The sequence below is a fragment of the Thunnus maccoyii genome, chromosome 21, assembly GCF_910596095.1.
Source record: "Thunnus maccoyii chromosome 21, fThuMac1.1, whole genome shotgun sequence".
Lineage (NCBI taxonomy): Eukaryota > Metazoa > Chordata > Actinopteri > Scombriformes > Scombridae > Thunnus > Thunnus maccoyii.
This window is the reverse complement of record NC_056553.1, coordinates 8,607,668-8,622,499: the sequence shown is the minus strand read 5'-3', so window position 1 is coordinate 8,622,499 and position 14,832 is coordinate 8,607,668. Positions and strand designations below refer to the sequence as shown.

General features: G+C 39.2%; 1 protein-coding gene across 1 annotated transcript in view; it reads left to right on the top strand.

Annotated features, from left to right (window-relative positions):
* Positions 1 to 13,238, top strand: part of tmx3b (thioredoxin related transmembrane protein 3b) — a 40,361-nt gene extending 27,123 nt beyond the window's left edge. Inside the window, exons 15-17 of the mRNA XM_042400153.1 lie at positions 2,677 to 2,806; positions 4,654 to 4,722; positions 9,948 to 13,238. Of these exons, the coding sequence (XP_042256087.1) occupies positions 2,677 to 2,806; positions 4,654 to 4,722; positions 9,948 to 10,223 (475 nt within the window). The 3' untranslated portion in view covers positions 10,224 to 13,238. The remainder of the gene's footprint in view (positions 1 to 2,676; positions 2,807 to 4,653; positions 4,723 to 9,947) is intronic.
* The last annotated feature ends 1,594 nt before the right edge of the window (positions 13,239 to 14,832 follow it).

Below are 14,832 nucleotides of genomic sequence, written 5' to 3'. Positions count from 1 at the left end.
TTGGGCATTTTAACATGTGGGTCTATGGCCTCAATTGGCCATTCAAGGAACTGCAGTTTTTGGCACTTTGTGTTGGCTTCATTTTTCAGCCCTGGAGGTTGCCGCTTGGTCAAAACCACCAAACCAGTAGTCATTTGACTTGAAGACCAAAGTCTCAGCTCATACATGAAATGAAGGTCATGAACTTCCATGCTTCTTTTTTCATTTTTTAATATTACTTACTTAAAGATATCCAGGATTTTTTTGAAAAAGGGGTTGATCAGTTTAAACCAGTTTTCATACAGATTTTAAGTCCACTCACTTAGGTATGTTATACTAATATTTATAGCTGCAAGTCGAATGACGGCAAAGAAAATGCAGTAAGTTACACTAAAGATTGTAAACTGTAAATGATACTTTTAGATTTTTAGTTATTTAAAATCTAATTTCACTTGTTTTCTAAAGGAAAAGTTAAAGATCCCCTCCAGACATGTGTGAAAATACTCTGCTTGGAACAATAATGTGTGTCTGATATGTTTTTTCCCACAGAAAAGTATAATTGCCATGTTGAAATCCTTAAAATAAAATCTATTCCTTCTCCCTCATTAAAAATTACAGAATCTGGACTCAAGATATCTCCTACTTCACTATAAAGTCCATTCACAGTGTTTGTGCACTGGAGGCTTCAAGTTTCCAAATCACACTTGTACAAGTTGCATACTAGACCACGATTGGCTCCAAACTAGTTTTGATGTCATGTCAAATCATGCTCATAAGCCCACCTCTTAAGATTAGATTTTGAATGAGCACAGACAAACTTTCCACTTTCAGCAGATGAAAGTGAAAACAGCCTTCTAGTGTCAAACTCTGCACATACATCATTCTGCACAGTGAAGCTCAAACATCCGACTGAAGGAAGAAAAAGAAAAACACATTTTTGAGTGGGTGGGGGGTTTCAAGGATTTTGGGAAATAGTCTTATTTCCTTTCTTGCTGAGAGAAGATTGATACCCCCCTCATGTTTGTGCATCAAGAGCAAAAGCCAGGACACGGTTAGCTTACAGTAGCTTCACATAGCGTGTTAGCCCAGACATTGCTACAGCAGATAACTTCCTGTAAAACCACAAATTGTTGTTTTTTACATTTCTGCTGTGTAAACTTAAGAGATACTAGTTATTTAGTGAGCTTTAGAGGTGGTGGTAGGTGTATTTTTAACTTTGGAGAGAGCCAGGCTAACTGTTCCTCCTGCTACCAGTCTTTATTTTAACGTAAGCTAACCATGTCCTGGCTCTAGTTCAATAGTTAACAAAGATCAGGGTGGCATCGATCGCCAAAGTCAATAAATCACAAAATCACAAAATGTCAAACATTCGTTTAATAATAAAAATAAACATGGTTAAAATCCTTGTATGTTTTTAAAATAACAAGAGTAGGTCAAAACCTAGCATATGGCTGGACTGTGTATGAAACGCTAGAGCGACCAATGGTGTAACTTTATCACTCAGTCAGTCGGTCACATACTATTACATTTATAGAGCTGACCCCGCTGTTGCAGTCCAGCCAAAAAAGCAGAAATCTTCCATTTTTGGTAGAGGATGTGTCTTTTCTGCCAGTTGTAATTGTATAGTGTACAGTATATAAGCCTTCATTATGGGCAGCAAACCCCCAGTAGTCTCCACTCACAGAGGTGAATAGGCTAATCCATATTTATTTTAAATGGGTGCCATCTGTTGAGTAGGCTGGATATCAGATGGAATACACATTCATAATGTGTGCATGTGTGTGTGTGTCTATATGTGCTCGGAGATCTCATCTGGACAGAGTAGTGAGGCGTTGATGACTCTACCGCATGGGCATGTGTGTTTGCACTCCTGATCTCAGCTGGGTGGTGGATTGGGACAGTGATGGATACGTGTGCGTGTGTGTGCAATTTGTTGCCGGGTTGAGTAACACCGCAGGGATGTGAGGTGGCAGCACCGTGATGGACTGTTCGTGTGCTTGTGTGTGTATGTATGTGTGTGCGTGTGTGTCTAAGCACTAGGAGACCTTATCTAAGCCTGGCTTTGGTGTTGCGCAAGACGTTTGAAAGAGGGATTGCTTGTTTATATGACCTTGTTCGTTATCTGACTTGAGTTTTGTAATTCCTCTGCTGATTTGTCTATACAAGATGGCTTGAGAGTGTGCAGTGTGTATGTCTTTCAGTTTCTGTGTTTTCTGCTGAAACAAAGCATCTAAGATCACTGGCTTGCTTGGCTCTTCTTTGTATATGTTTTATATGTGTCTCAGCAGTTACTTTCCTCTGAACTCCATGCGATTCACTTGTCAGCTGTAATTTGTAAAGGTCTCTTTAACTGTGACCGGCACAAACCCATAAAGCCCCTGAGTTGCACACAGTTTGCATAAAAGATAGAAGAAACGCCACTCTGAAATAGGCCAGGCTGCATCGCCTTTTTCCTTCTGAAAAAAAAAAACCCCTCTCTTTGAAAGAACGCCCATGGGAAAAGTTATGTTGCTCTCAGTACAAAAGGTTTGTTTATCTCACTATTACATCTTACATCCACAGTGTAACAGTTTGTTCTTTAAGCAACCACAATTTGCTCCCATCTAATGATGCACTTTGATAATGGCAGTCCAAGGTGCTGAGGTTAAGGAGATTAAAAGCTGCATTTCCTGTTTTTTTTTTGTGTTTTTTTTTCAGCGAGGTGACAGTGCCCTCCGTTATCATCCTCAACACATCCAATGAGCAGTACTTCCTGCCCAGTGAGCCGATTGAGACCATGGAGCAGCTGGTCCAATTCATCAGCGGTGTTTTGAACGGTTCTGCACAGGTCCAAATCTTCTCCTTTTCCCTCCCCCCCCCTTCCTCCCTCTGCTACTCTCTGTTTATGCATTCAGCTCAGTGTAGCCCCCCTATTCCCCTTGTGTTGTACCATTGTAATCACACCAGTAGTCTTCATTAATCAAGCATGTTGCCTTGCATTTTAAGTCCTCCCTGGAAAATTTCACCAGATGAGGTATTTCTGCAATCTCCTTTTGCATGTTTAGATTTGATATTTCTGTCCCTCCTGAATAGATTATCTACAATAATTTTGTCTTCCTAGTCAAACACTGAGATTACTACATGACTTTGTATTGTAGTGTGTACACTAATCTGCATGCTGTTTGGAACGAAATGTCGTCATTTTCCCTGTACTACTCTAAAGTCACCAGATGTATGAAACCATAAGCCAAACAGCCAGAGGTCCTCTCCTTTTTTCCCCAAGAAAGGTCTGGGCTATTTTTTGCTTGGCAAAACAAACCACCTCCCACCAAATACACAGCAAAAGAAACCTCCATGTTTCCCCAGTTCCAGCCAAAGCCTGGACAGTCTCAGCTTCCCCGTGTCATGCTGGTAATAATTGCCATGAGGTGTCTCAAGGTTGGTTCATGCTTCATGTAGAAATACACCAAGGGCAATAAGTGCAATAAGTGAGATTATGCAAAAAATTACCTACATTTTCTACTTGATTATACAGAATTTTTGAGGCCAATACCAAAATTGAGAGTTAAAAAAATCAGATAATAATATAAAACCCATAATGTAAATAAACGTTATTGTAAAGGTTCCCTTAAATTATTTTTTTCAATAATTATGACCAATAAATGCACCAGGCAGGATGTTTCACAGTTAAAAAATAAACTTGTCACTATTCTCTGGTGGACAAACTATAGAATGATGACACTGTTTCATTTCTGTGCTTCAATTTCCTGTCATTTATCGGTTGACATAAGTGTCGATACATCTGCAACATCGGCCTGGTCGATTTATTGGTCGGGCTCTAGTTTTTCATAACAAACATTAAATGCATGAAGGGAATTCTTAGTCTTCCATGACGCATGAGCCAACCATGAGTAGAGAGAGCTGACAGGCTGTGTCATCTCTTCTCGTAGGTTTTAAACCAATAGTTAACATTTTTGAAGTGTGTCCCAATTCTCTGCTCTTGGAGTACATAGAGTTGCTTTTAGAGGATTCAGTTTCTGTCTTCTATCCTTTGCTTCACACTGGTCGTGCAGTTTCTGGTTGCCATCCAGAATTTGATGCAATTACAGAGGGACAACTTTAATAACACGCTATAAAAACCTTCATCAAAACGTCTGTAACTGCTTGTGTAGTCCTCACACAGCGTAAGCAAATGCAATGCAACAGCTGCTTCCACCAAATCGTCTTACCTCGTTCACAGAAGTCCTCCTTAGTCAGAGCTCGCTAATTGGCCATGCTGATGAATTAGCGTCGGGACAGATCGCTCTTTGGCTCCCTGGTTGTAGTCGTCAATAAGTAAGCTCAGGCAGAGCAGAACTGCTGGACAGTGAACAGGTTTAATTCAGGTACATCAGATAATTTCGTGCAGGGAAGCGCTTAATTAGACAATATTTTAAATGTCTGGGATGTACCGAGCATTTAAACAAATAGCTGAAACTGTGTGTTTAGTTCATATTGACGTATTGATAAATGTTTTGCTGTTTAAGGATTGCGGAGTTGTCACCAAGTAATTGCATCAAATTGTTGATACCGAGCTAAATAACAGATGAAACCTGCATATGAACTACATGAGCGGGGATTGTAAAATTAGCATATAAACTATTTCCTCCCCACTAGCTCTCCTCTGTCTCCATGAAATAATGTGTCTCCCTGCAGGCATACGGAGGTGACGGCATCATTCAGAGGATCAAACGTGTGGCCTTTGATGCCAGATCCACCATTATGGTAAGTTGGTATGAGCTTCATGTACACAGAAAGTATTTGCCAAGCAGGGTTATATAGCTTTTGATTGATTTTGATTTAGCTTGAACTTCAGCTCACAACTTGAATGTTGAATGTCAAAATGGTTATTTTATAAATGTTTGCAACACTGCTGTTGTAATATTAACATATGCTATTTTTTTTTTTTAATTGGATGAATCTGTTAGCACTGCAAGTCAGGAGTGTAGAGTTATAAGTACTCGTTTTTAATGTGAAGTCTTAAAGGAGATGCACATTAGCGCTACATAATTAAATCACATCTACAGTGCTCACACTTCTTCCAAGAAGATGCTCATGGAGTCAGTCTGTTACCGTTATATATCTCTTTTTATGCAGTCTCTGACTACATCAATCACAGATATGTTTAATATATACAGATATATTCAATTTTAGATAGTTAGGGAAGTTAAAACAAACACAATATTGTAGTTTCAGTTTCACTTGCATTAATTAATTTTTTTTTTTTTTTTTTGGTGACATTTTCTGCAGCACAACAACCTGCCACATAAACCGCTGAAGTTGTAGAGAATCTGTTAGCCAACAGTTGCCTGTTTACACATCCACCAGATATAGAGCAACATCAGCAATCACTGGAGTTATGTGTCTGGCTATATGACAACTGTAAATCCCATATTCTATTCATAGTCTACTTTTACTGTTGTTCTGTTTTGGTGTCCACTAACAAGGGACATATCTGTTTTTCTAGCTGCTAAATGCTCTTCTATGTTCACTAGCTAGTCTGAGACATTGTCTGTCATTTGCTGGGCAGGTAAGTGTAGAGTGGGTTAATCAGAGGGGTTTTTTTTTTTTTTAGCTGAAAACATATGCTTACTGCTTCTCGAAATGACACTGATGAGGGTGGTGAGAGTGAAATGAAAACAGAAAGGTTGCAAATTAAAGTAAAAATAGTAATGTACAAGTATACAAGGACTATTATTATCATCTCATTCATACTTTCCAGTTCATTGCTACATATTGTGACATAAAATTGCGTTTGCCAGAGCTTTGGTGAGAAAGTAGCTTTATACAACAGAGGTATTTAAACTTAAGAAGAATTTAAATTTAAGAAGAATTAAAATTTAAGGTCTAAAAATTATAAATAAAAGAATATAGTGTGCAAGGTTGAGTTGGTGCAGGCAGTTGAAACTGTAGGAGCGTAATAATGAGCTGAAAGACATTCATATAGATTTGACTAAAAATCTTGATTACAGCAACTTCAAGCTTTTTTATGTATCAATTTTATTCATATTATTATTTCGTGCTAGTTTTAATTAGCTGCAATTATCTGTTATCCAACTGGGATACCTCTCTTCTAACTCTGCTGAAATACTTGTCTCGCTATACCTCTACAATTAAACCATTCATTATTATGATACTAATGAACACCTTGTACTTGTCGAAACGCTTCACACTGCGCCTCACCTTGACTGGATTTGCTAATTTGAGGCGAATATTGTATATATGCAACCTGCTCAAAGTTCAGTAATGCTGTAGAACAAATGCCACGCTGTTTCACACTTTTCCACTGGGAGAAAAAACATAATTCAGAGGACAAGACTGGGCGTACAACCGAGCAATATGCAACGCAGGCAGTAAACACAGAGTGGGGAAAGAGGGAAAAAGGCAGTGGAGCAGGAGGAGGTGGAGCGATGAGGGTGGAGAGACACGGTCAGGAGGCTGAACTGCCTTCTCCTCCTACTTTTTACCCTAAGTAGTTGGTTCTTTTGGGAGAACTGGTGTTTATTTTACCAAGGGTGTGTTAGGAATGTAAATACAGCTGTGTTGTAATGCTGCTCGGTTGGCACGGTTGTACTGTAACCACGGGTGAGCTTAACACTGCCCTTAACAATGTCCTTAAAGGGATGTAGAGGACTCCTAAAGGAAAATTATAGATTTTATTGGGAAAATTGCCGAAATAGAAGGTATTGTGACTTCTGGAGCTTTGTCTCAAAGCACAAAGAAATGCCTCTGGAAATGTTATGGAAGGTTTAATTCTTTAGCTGTCAGGTCAGGTTTGACAGTCGGGTTCCTAAATGGGATCAGCGGAAGAATTACACCTGCCAGAAACAGGGCAAGGTTTTAATACAAAAACAATATTAGATTTCTGTGGGCTGTGTGAGAGCATAGTGTGCAAGATTTTATTTGTCTCCCATTAGTAGCCGCACAAAAGTAAGAATCCATGTGTGAAGGTCTTGTCTTACACCTGTAATAGAAAGGAAGTGAATTTCTCCTCTTGCTTCTCTAATTTTAGTGAGCTGCTTGTATCACTCCGGCTAGTCTTGCTCACAGTGACATGATATGATGGAAAGCAGATAGGCAGCAGCCATCACCTTTCCCCCAGAGAGCCTATCTAAATGCACGGCTGACAGGAGCATGAGGAAGCAGCCACATTAGGCGCAATGACTCAGCCAGCTGTGTTAGCATAGCATACCCATCCCTACCTCATCTAGCAACACAGTGCATTTGCAATTACTATCCCTCTTCCAGTGGCAATGACTGGAGGCAACATGGATATTTCTCTTCTTCTCAGCTCAGTGGCTGGCAGAATTTGTGACTGAATACTCCCTTCGAGGTACATTGTCTCTGATGTATCCTTCTATATTAAGGCCAAATGACTCATATGTCATCGAGATCATTTAAAGAAGAACTTGCAGAAGAGGTTGTCCTTCAGTGACTACATGGTCGTGCCCGCAGGAGATGAGGGGTTGTGCGTGTTATAGGAGCGGAGTGGTAAATTACAATGTCAAGGAAAAAAGGTTTAATTTTATATGCAGGTTCAGGACAAGGATGTGAATGAGATGTTTTGTTCACGGCCGGTGAGCAAAACAACTCCAGCCACTTGTTGGCGATCGCTGTATCTAACTGATCCTCAGGGATAAATGCAGTGACACTTTCATTTACCACATGTTGACCCTTAAGGGCTTCTAAGGGTCAGTCTCCAAAGTGTGTTAAATTTACAATGTACGGATAGTAAATTAAAGAGAAACAACAACAAAAAGTAAGTCTAGACAAACGTAACTTACTAAAGTTACTGTGTGAATGTGTGTGGTCTAGTTATGTTTACTTAAAATGTCTTCAGGCGGACTTGTGTATAATGGTGGACCTGCTTGTGTTTGAAGTTTGAGATGTATTTATTTATTTCAGTTCAAATTGCACAATACACTCAAAGGATTATAGATAAAAGGGTAGAACTCTCCAATATGGTCATCGGTGTAAAACAAGACAGTCAGTACGAGATAGCAACACAAACAGTATAACATAATACAGACATCTTGAAATTGCATGACAAAAATGTAATTAATGCTAAAATATTAAAGGCTGTCTGAGTTTCTGCAAATGATTTGTGACCTGCCTTCTGAGCACACTCGTCGGAGCTTAATGGCGTAATGCAAATGAATGAATAAATGAATGAATAAAAACGTAGTAACTCTACTAAACATAAAAGCCTCTGTGATTTTCAACAAATATATTTTGATCAGCGCTTTAAATAGGATTTTGAATTCACTCTACTTAATATCTAATGGGAGTCTCCTTACCATTACGAACACTGGCTGTTTTAAGAGACACTTTTCTAAAATGTCAGATACTCACTTTCACAATTGTGCTCCGCTGTCCTGAACAGTTTCTGAGAGGAATGAAAGAAATCGAGATAAATTATTAGCGTGTTTGTTGTCACATGTGTGAATGTGAGATAAGGCCAGCCCCGAATTGACCCATTAGGGGGCCATCGGGCAAAAGTCTGTCCCTACTGTACATTTGTGTATCCTGTTGCCTTTATGTACCCATCAGCCACAGTGCAGACAGCAGACTTTACATGGCAACTTAATCATATTTTGCCCAGAACCCAAACAGTACTATTTTAGAACACTACCTCCAACACCAAATAATTAGATTTATTTTAATGAGACAATAAAACAAGATTTTGACATGAGGTCTCTCTACAAGACAGGGCCTGAATATGAAAGCTTCACTGATCAATACTTCTAACCAAACAAACAAGAGGCATGGCAGTGTTGGTTGTTGCACCACTTTAGTCCAGACTGAAATTGCTCAGCAACTGCTGGACAGATTGAGATTCAATTTTGTGTGTGTGGTCAAAAATGTAAATTTCTCCAATAGTTTCTCCAAATAACAGCAAAACTAAAGACATTCCCAGTGAGTGCAAGTAGTGACAACCCCACAGAGAATCATCACATGACTCTGCATTTCCACTCTGCTCTACAGATCATTTCAGTGTCGTTCAGCTCATTGTTTCGGTTTTAAACTATGCAATTTTACCACTCTCATCAGCGTCTTTTCCAGCCATAGCAGGCGGCTGTTTTCAGGGGAAAGACCTCTGAACCCATATTATTGTATATTACCTGCCTTCCCCCATATGGCAGACAGGCAACACAGTGGAGTATTTAGCAGCTTAAGCAACAGATAAAACCCTCAGGAATTGGCGGAGACCAAAACAGAGCTAAAAGTGTGAATATTTAAATTGAATTCATCAGGAACAGAAACATGACTCATAATACATGCTTATGTTGCTCTATATCTGCTGAATGTGTAAATAGGCGACTGTTTGCCATATCATTGATCAGTGTTGTGTTTACAGCTTGTTGTGTTGCTGCCAAAAAAAATCGGTATCGCATCGCTAAGTGTCTTGCTGCATCACAGCCACTGACTGTCGATGACCAGTATAGCATGAAAGCATAGGAAAGCGTGATTTGCGTCACCTGTGTGGTCTCACGTTGTCAGGGGACCCACTCATAAATCACTGCTCCACAGTGCATAGTGCACTCCATTATCAGTTCAGATGATATTGTGCTTTAGAGGTGCATATCACTAAAAAAAAGGTTACCTACTAAGAAAAAAGTTTAGGGATAGATTCTGAGTGATGTTAATAGATGGATAGGCTTTTTGCATGTTTGTTCATACTTATATGGAGAGCATACTGACATTAAGAAAAGTGGAGTTGATGTTCTTATAGTGGTTAGAGTAACTCATCTTAAATATCTTATCTCCTAATATCTTGTGTGAAATAGTGAATTGTAAAAGAATGTTAATATATTGTTCTCTCTTCTTTCCTTTCTTGCTATTCTCTTTTTGCTTTTTCTATATTTCACATCTTTTTTTAAACCTTACATTTTTCTCCATATTCTCCCTCCTTCACCTTTCATTTTTCGTTGTCTGCCTTCCTACATTAGTCAGTGTTTCGCAGCTCTCCACTGCTGGGCTGCTTCCTGTTCGGCCTACCACTGGGTGTAATTAGCCTGATGTGCTATGGCATCTGCACAGCTGAGTCGGATGACGGTTCGGATGACATAGACGCACTCAAGAGGGAGGGTCTGACTGACGAAGAGGAGGAAGAAGAGGAGGAGAGGCAACGCGCCGCTGAGCTGGAGGGCCCCGAAGAAGGAGAGAACGAGGAAGAGGAGCCAGAAGTAGGAGAGAAGGATCCCGAAGAGAAGAAAACCGATTAACACAGGGGCTCCCGCCGGATAGAGGATGATAGGCCTAGTGAAATGCAGTGACATGAAACTCAAAGACATATCAATGTATTACTGTTCTGCTTCTTTGTTTTTCATCTCACTTCCCCGTCATGCCCCTCTAGCACAGACTGTTCTCCCATCTTTGAGTTCTGTGTGTCAGTATGTAAGGTCAGCCGCTCAGTGAAGCCATCTGAATCATATTTAAATCTAACAGCCTTTTTAATGCCGGAGTCTAAACACATAATGTTCAAGAGAAGAAGGGACGGCTGTGAACCAAACATACCGCTTATTTATTATGATTCGACCAACCAGTGGTTTATTCCATGTGATGTGTGACCTTTTCTCTGACATTGTTAGATAGTCGTTTTGTAACCACTTAAACACTCAAATCCTATCGTCTTTTCGTCATTTTCCAATCCTTCTGTTCTTCTGTTAGTTTTTTTGTGTTTCAAATGTAAGATAATAGCCTACAATAGTAGAAACAGGTCAAACTTGCCTTGAAACTGAATAGAATCTAAATACTCTGAGACATTTTGTTTACCTTTACCCCCCAACCCAAAGTGTAGGTTTATCATGTATAGTAATTGCCATGTGTAGAAAGCATAGGAAGTGCCCAAGAAGGAAAATCTGCCATAAATTAATTGTGCTTTTTGTATTGTACGTCATTGCCTGAAAATATTTCTTCTTGTTTTAGGGGTGCAAAGTGCCGAGACAGTCATGCATTTCAACTTATTTCCCATGCCAGCTGCCTGTTAGTATCTATTTATGTCGAGAGTCGGAGAGTTGATGAAAAAAGCTGGATTGGTAATTGGTATCAGTCTTGTCTGATAGTACAATATGGCAAATGCACAATTTTAACAACCTGCTAAAAATTCCTCGTGTAGATGGGTTCTACCTGTATAGCAGACACCCATAACATGCATCAGTAACTCCTGCTGCATTTAACAACTTGTATTCCTCAGATAGACTGGCTCTGTCTGTTTCCATATTTCAATCTGTCCTCCATCATCGGTTGCTATATTGAATTCAGTCAGCAAGATGTTTACATCCAGGTCCGCTGAGATACACACTGAGCGTACAGAATATTAGGACAGTCTTCCTACTACTGAGTTTCACCACGTTTCCAGCACAGTTCACTATGTTAAGTTGTTTTAAGGTTTAAAAGTCCATTTTTTATCCTATTCTCTTACCCTTGTGACTGAACTTTATATAATAGCTGAAATCAAGCAAAGGTTTTGGCTTCCTCCTGAATTCACCCAACCAGCCACTTCATGAAAAGAGCAAGTATTCCTAATATCTGCTACAACCAGTGTAATACCATTTTTATGAGAAACGCACAGTACACTCCAACCGGTTGGATTTGTAGTAGCCCAGTGATGCTTTGTGGAGACAGTTTAATCATGGCTGAAACATATTATATTATCTTTTGTCGCTGTCTTTAAAACTGAAGATTTGCGACTACATAATGGTAAAATAAAAGGTAGAGTTAGACAAAACATCCTTAGTTAACCCAAATTATCCTTTTAATGATGTCCGACATATTTTTTAACATAGAAACATGAGAGGCTCCTGGATAATGTTATGATCCTAGAAGTTAATGTTATGGCCACCAGTTTTAATCATTTAAACTTAATTTCTAAGAGATCATGTGTTTTCCCATGAGTCTCTGTCACAATTTCTAAGGAGAATAAGCCAGTCAGTGGTGAGAATTTAGAGCTGTAGCAAATTTAAAAACTTTGTTGTTGCAGTTGAGAACAAAAAGCCAGCCCCATGTAGCTGAATTTATCCCAAACTGACCCAGAATTCAAAAGCGAATTGATATGAACTGCAGATTATTGTTTAAAGTTTTCTCAACAGCATAATCTTTAGCTTCCACCTGCCGTTAGCGGTACACGTAGCAGAATTTTAAGCTGTGTCTGGATCATACCTGTGACGTTTTCTCAAAGAACCAGATATTTTCTGACACACTTGTTAATCTTTTGCACTGATGATTCAAGCAGGAGAGATTCATGAGCATCCAAGCCATAAAAGTGCTCCAACTATTAAGTCACCTTACATTGCCTACGGAGAAAATCATTCCTAATGCCTGAAATAGCTCTTCACACTTCTCACCGTTTTTCCAGCTGAGCCCCGCCTACATTAAACCAGTGACAAGGCTTCAGAGAAAAAAAAAAGAAATACAGAAACTTCTCACGTAATATCACCATGATGGTTACACATTTGGCAGTCATGCAGAACCCCATTGCTCATAGTGAGAAGCTCATTAGGAAGATATTAAATTCAAACGGGTACAATGGATTAATTCTTGCTCTGTATCTTTTTTTTTTTTTTTATTCATCCAAAACATTCATGCATTTATATTGTGTCTAACGCACAGAGCCGCAAAGAAAATTAGAAGAAATTAAAAGAAATGTAAAGTTTGAAATGAGAAATGAATGTCAAGCTTTCTGAAAACTGCAAACAGCCAACGGGCATAAAACTTTACTTTGGGAACAGTAGTTTAACAAAGTAATCTTACCAGCTTTTTCCTGAGCTTTCAACCGCAATTCACTGACCAACTCCCGGACTACTGAGCAAACAAAGTGGACCCTTAATTACAATGATATTTTCAATGAATGTTTTAAGCTGTTTATGTTGTGTAAAGATAACCCCAATCCTTATCCCCAATCTGTAACCTTTAAAAAAAAAAAAAAAAAAAAAGTGTAGCTGAGTAATAAGATGGCTTCGGGTTTTGTTGTTGATTTTTATTGTGCGTTTGTAGCTCAGTAAATCTCGTACCTTGATCAACTTAGGCACCTCAACCTAAGCACACCTGTTGTTTTTACATACAGAGGTAATCTGTATTATTACTGTGAAACTGCACTAAAGGAAACCATGCCCTCGCCTTGCCTTCTGGTCTTTGTAGTTGCCTACCATTCTCTGCCAAACTTCCTCTTTGGGTTTGAATTGAGATTGTCACACTTTATTACAGGTTTGAAAGATTGAAATAAAGATTGTCCTCTTTTTCTTGTTGACTGGTATCTTTCCTTGCATCTCATATACACAAACTCCATCTGTTTTTCTTTCGTTCTTTTAAATTATCTGCCTGTCTTCCGTTTAGACAGCTATTTCTCCAATCTATTTCCAATTATCACATATATTAATGTGTTTTTTTTCCCCCACCAGTATAATTCTAGGTAGAGGTGTCTACTCAATTATGGCAGATATAATCAAATTTTTAGAGATCTAGGTTTAACTGCTGAAGATTGCATTACTTGATGTGAAACTCATTTATTTCTTCTCTTTAGGGAATGACGGCGCTCGCGAGTCAAACTTTCAGACGTGACTTTACATAAATAAAAATGCACTACGTCAGGATGTACTTTCCGAAACCTGACCCGGTGTTATGTTGTTGCTTGTTGTGAAGTTTGAATGGTTGATTTTCAGGTCTGGTAAAGGAGGAGGAATGTTCATTTTTCTTTGGATGTCATTTTGTGGATAAATTACCACAAAGGGGGAGATAATATATTACTACATCAGAATCAGTGTCATTGAGTGGTGCTGATGCAAAAAGTAATTCATCGCTCAATTACCTCGCTATATATTCTGAGAATGAGTTTCATCGCGTGGCAAATGAAGGAGGAGGCTGTCTCTTTTCTGTTGGAGAACCAACAATCTCGAGCCCTAGACAAGGGCAATTACACTTTGCTGCTCATTCTGACATCTGTCTTATGTTGAAATGGCAAATTAAGGCAAGATAGTAATCATCTCATTTCTGACTCACACGGGGACAGGGGGGGGATTTAATAGTTGAGGGTCACATGCACGGTCAAGGTAGAAAGATAGATGGTTATTTCAGTTAATGCTTTGAGCCTGAGTTTCAAGGGTATTCTGAGTTTGGTTGGTGTCAATCAACAAGATGTGAAAAGGCTGATTAGCTTTGCTCACCATGGAAACCAACCCACTCTTGTTCTCTGTGAGTCTTTGCTGATCCTGTTAGGAATGCAGTATTATTTGCATTTATGGCTGATAGATGGCTGCAGCTGTTTAAGGCCATCTGTTTCCTGCCACTTAAAAAAATACCTCAATACTGCACAGCCTAGTAACACAAAAAAGTTGCCAAATTTGCCCTTTTGAGATATCACCTCCCTTCAGAAGATGGCTCTTTCACGTGTTTTTGTTTCCATCATCGGCAGTTAGATCATTTCTCCTGGCCCTGTCTGACTATTTTTGGTGCTGTGACTTCACATCAACAGTTCAACTGAGTTTAATAGCCACTTGTCAGCTTGTCAGTCGATAGATGGTGCTTGTTGTGGTTGTTTTCTTCTGAGCGGCTTGACATTTTGAAAAACTTTTCTTCAGGGCTGTGTGAAAATGACTGTGTGAAGATGCCTGCTGCCCATCATAGCTGTTACAACTTCTACTGCATGAGAAATCATCAAACACACACACACATCCTCTGGCGGAGGACAGTAACTGCCAGTGGAAAAGAAGATAAGACCAATACAGAGTCCAAAATACACCCTGTTTTAGAAAGACAAATATGGTCGGCTACATGGCAAACAACTATGCTTGAATAAATTATGTGTTGAAACTGAATTATTTTGAGTTATTGAAAGAG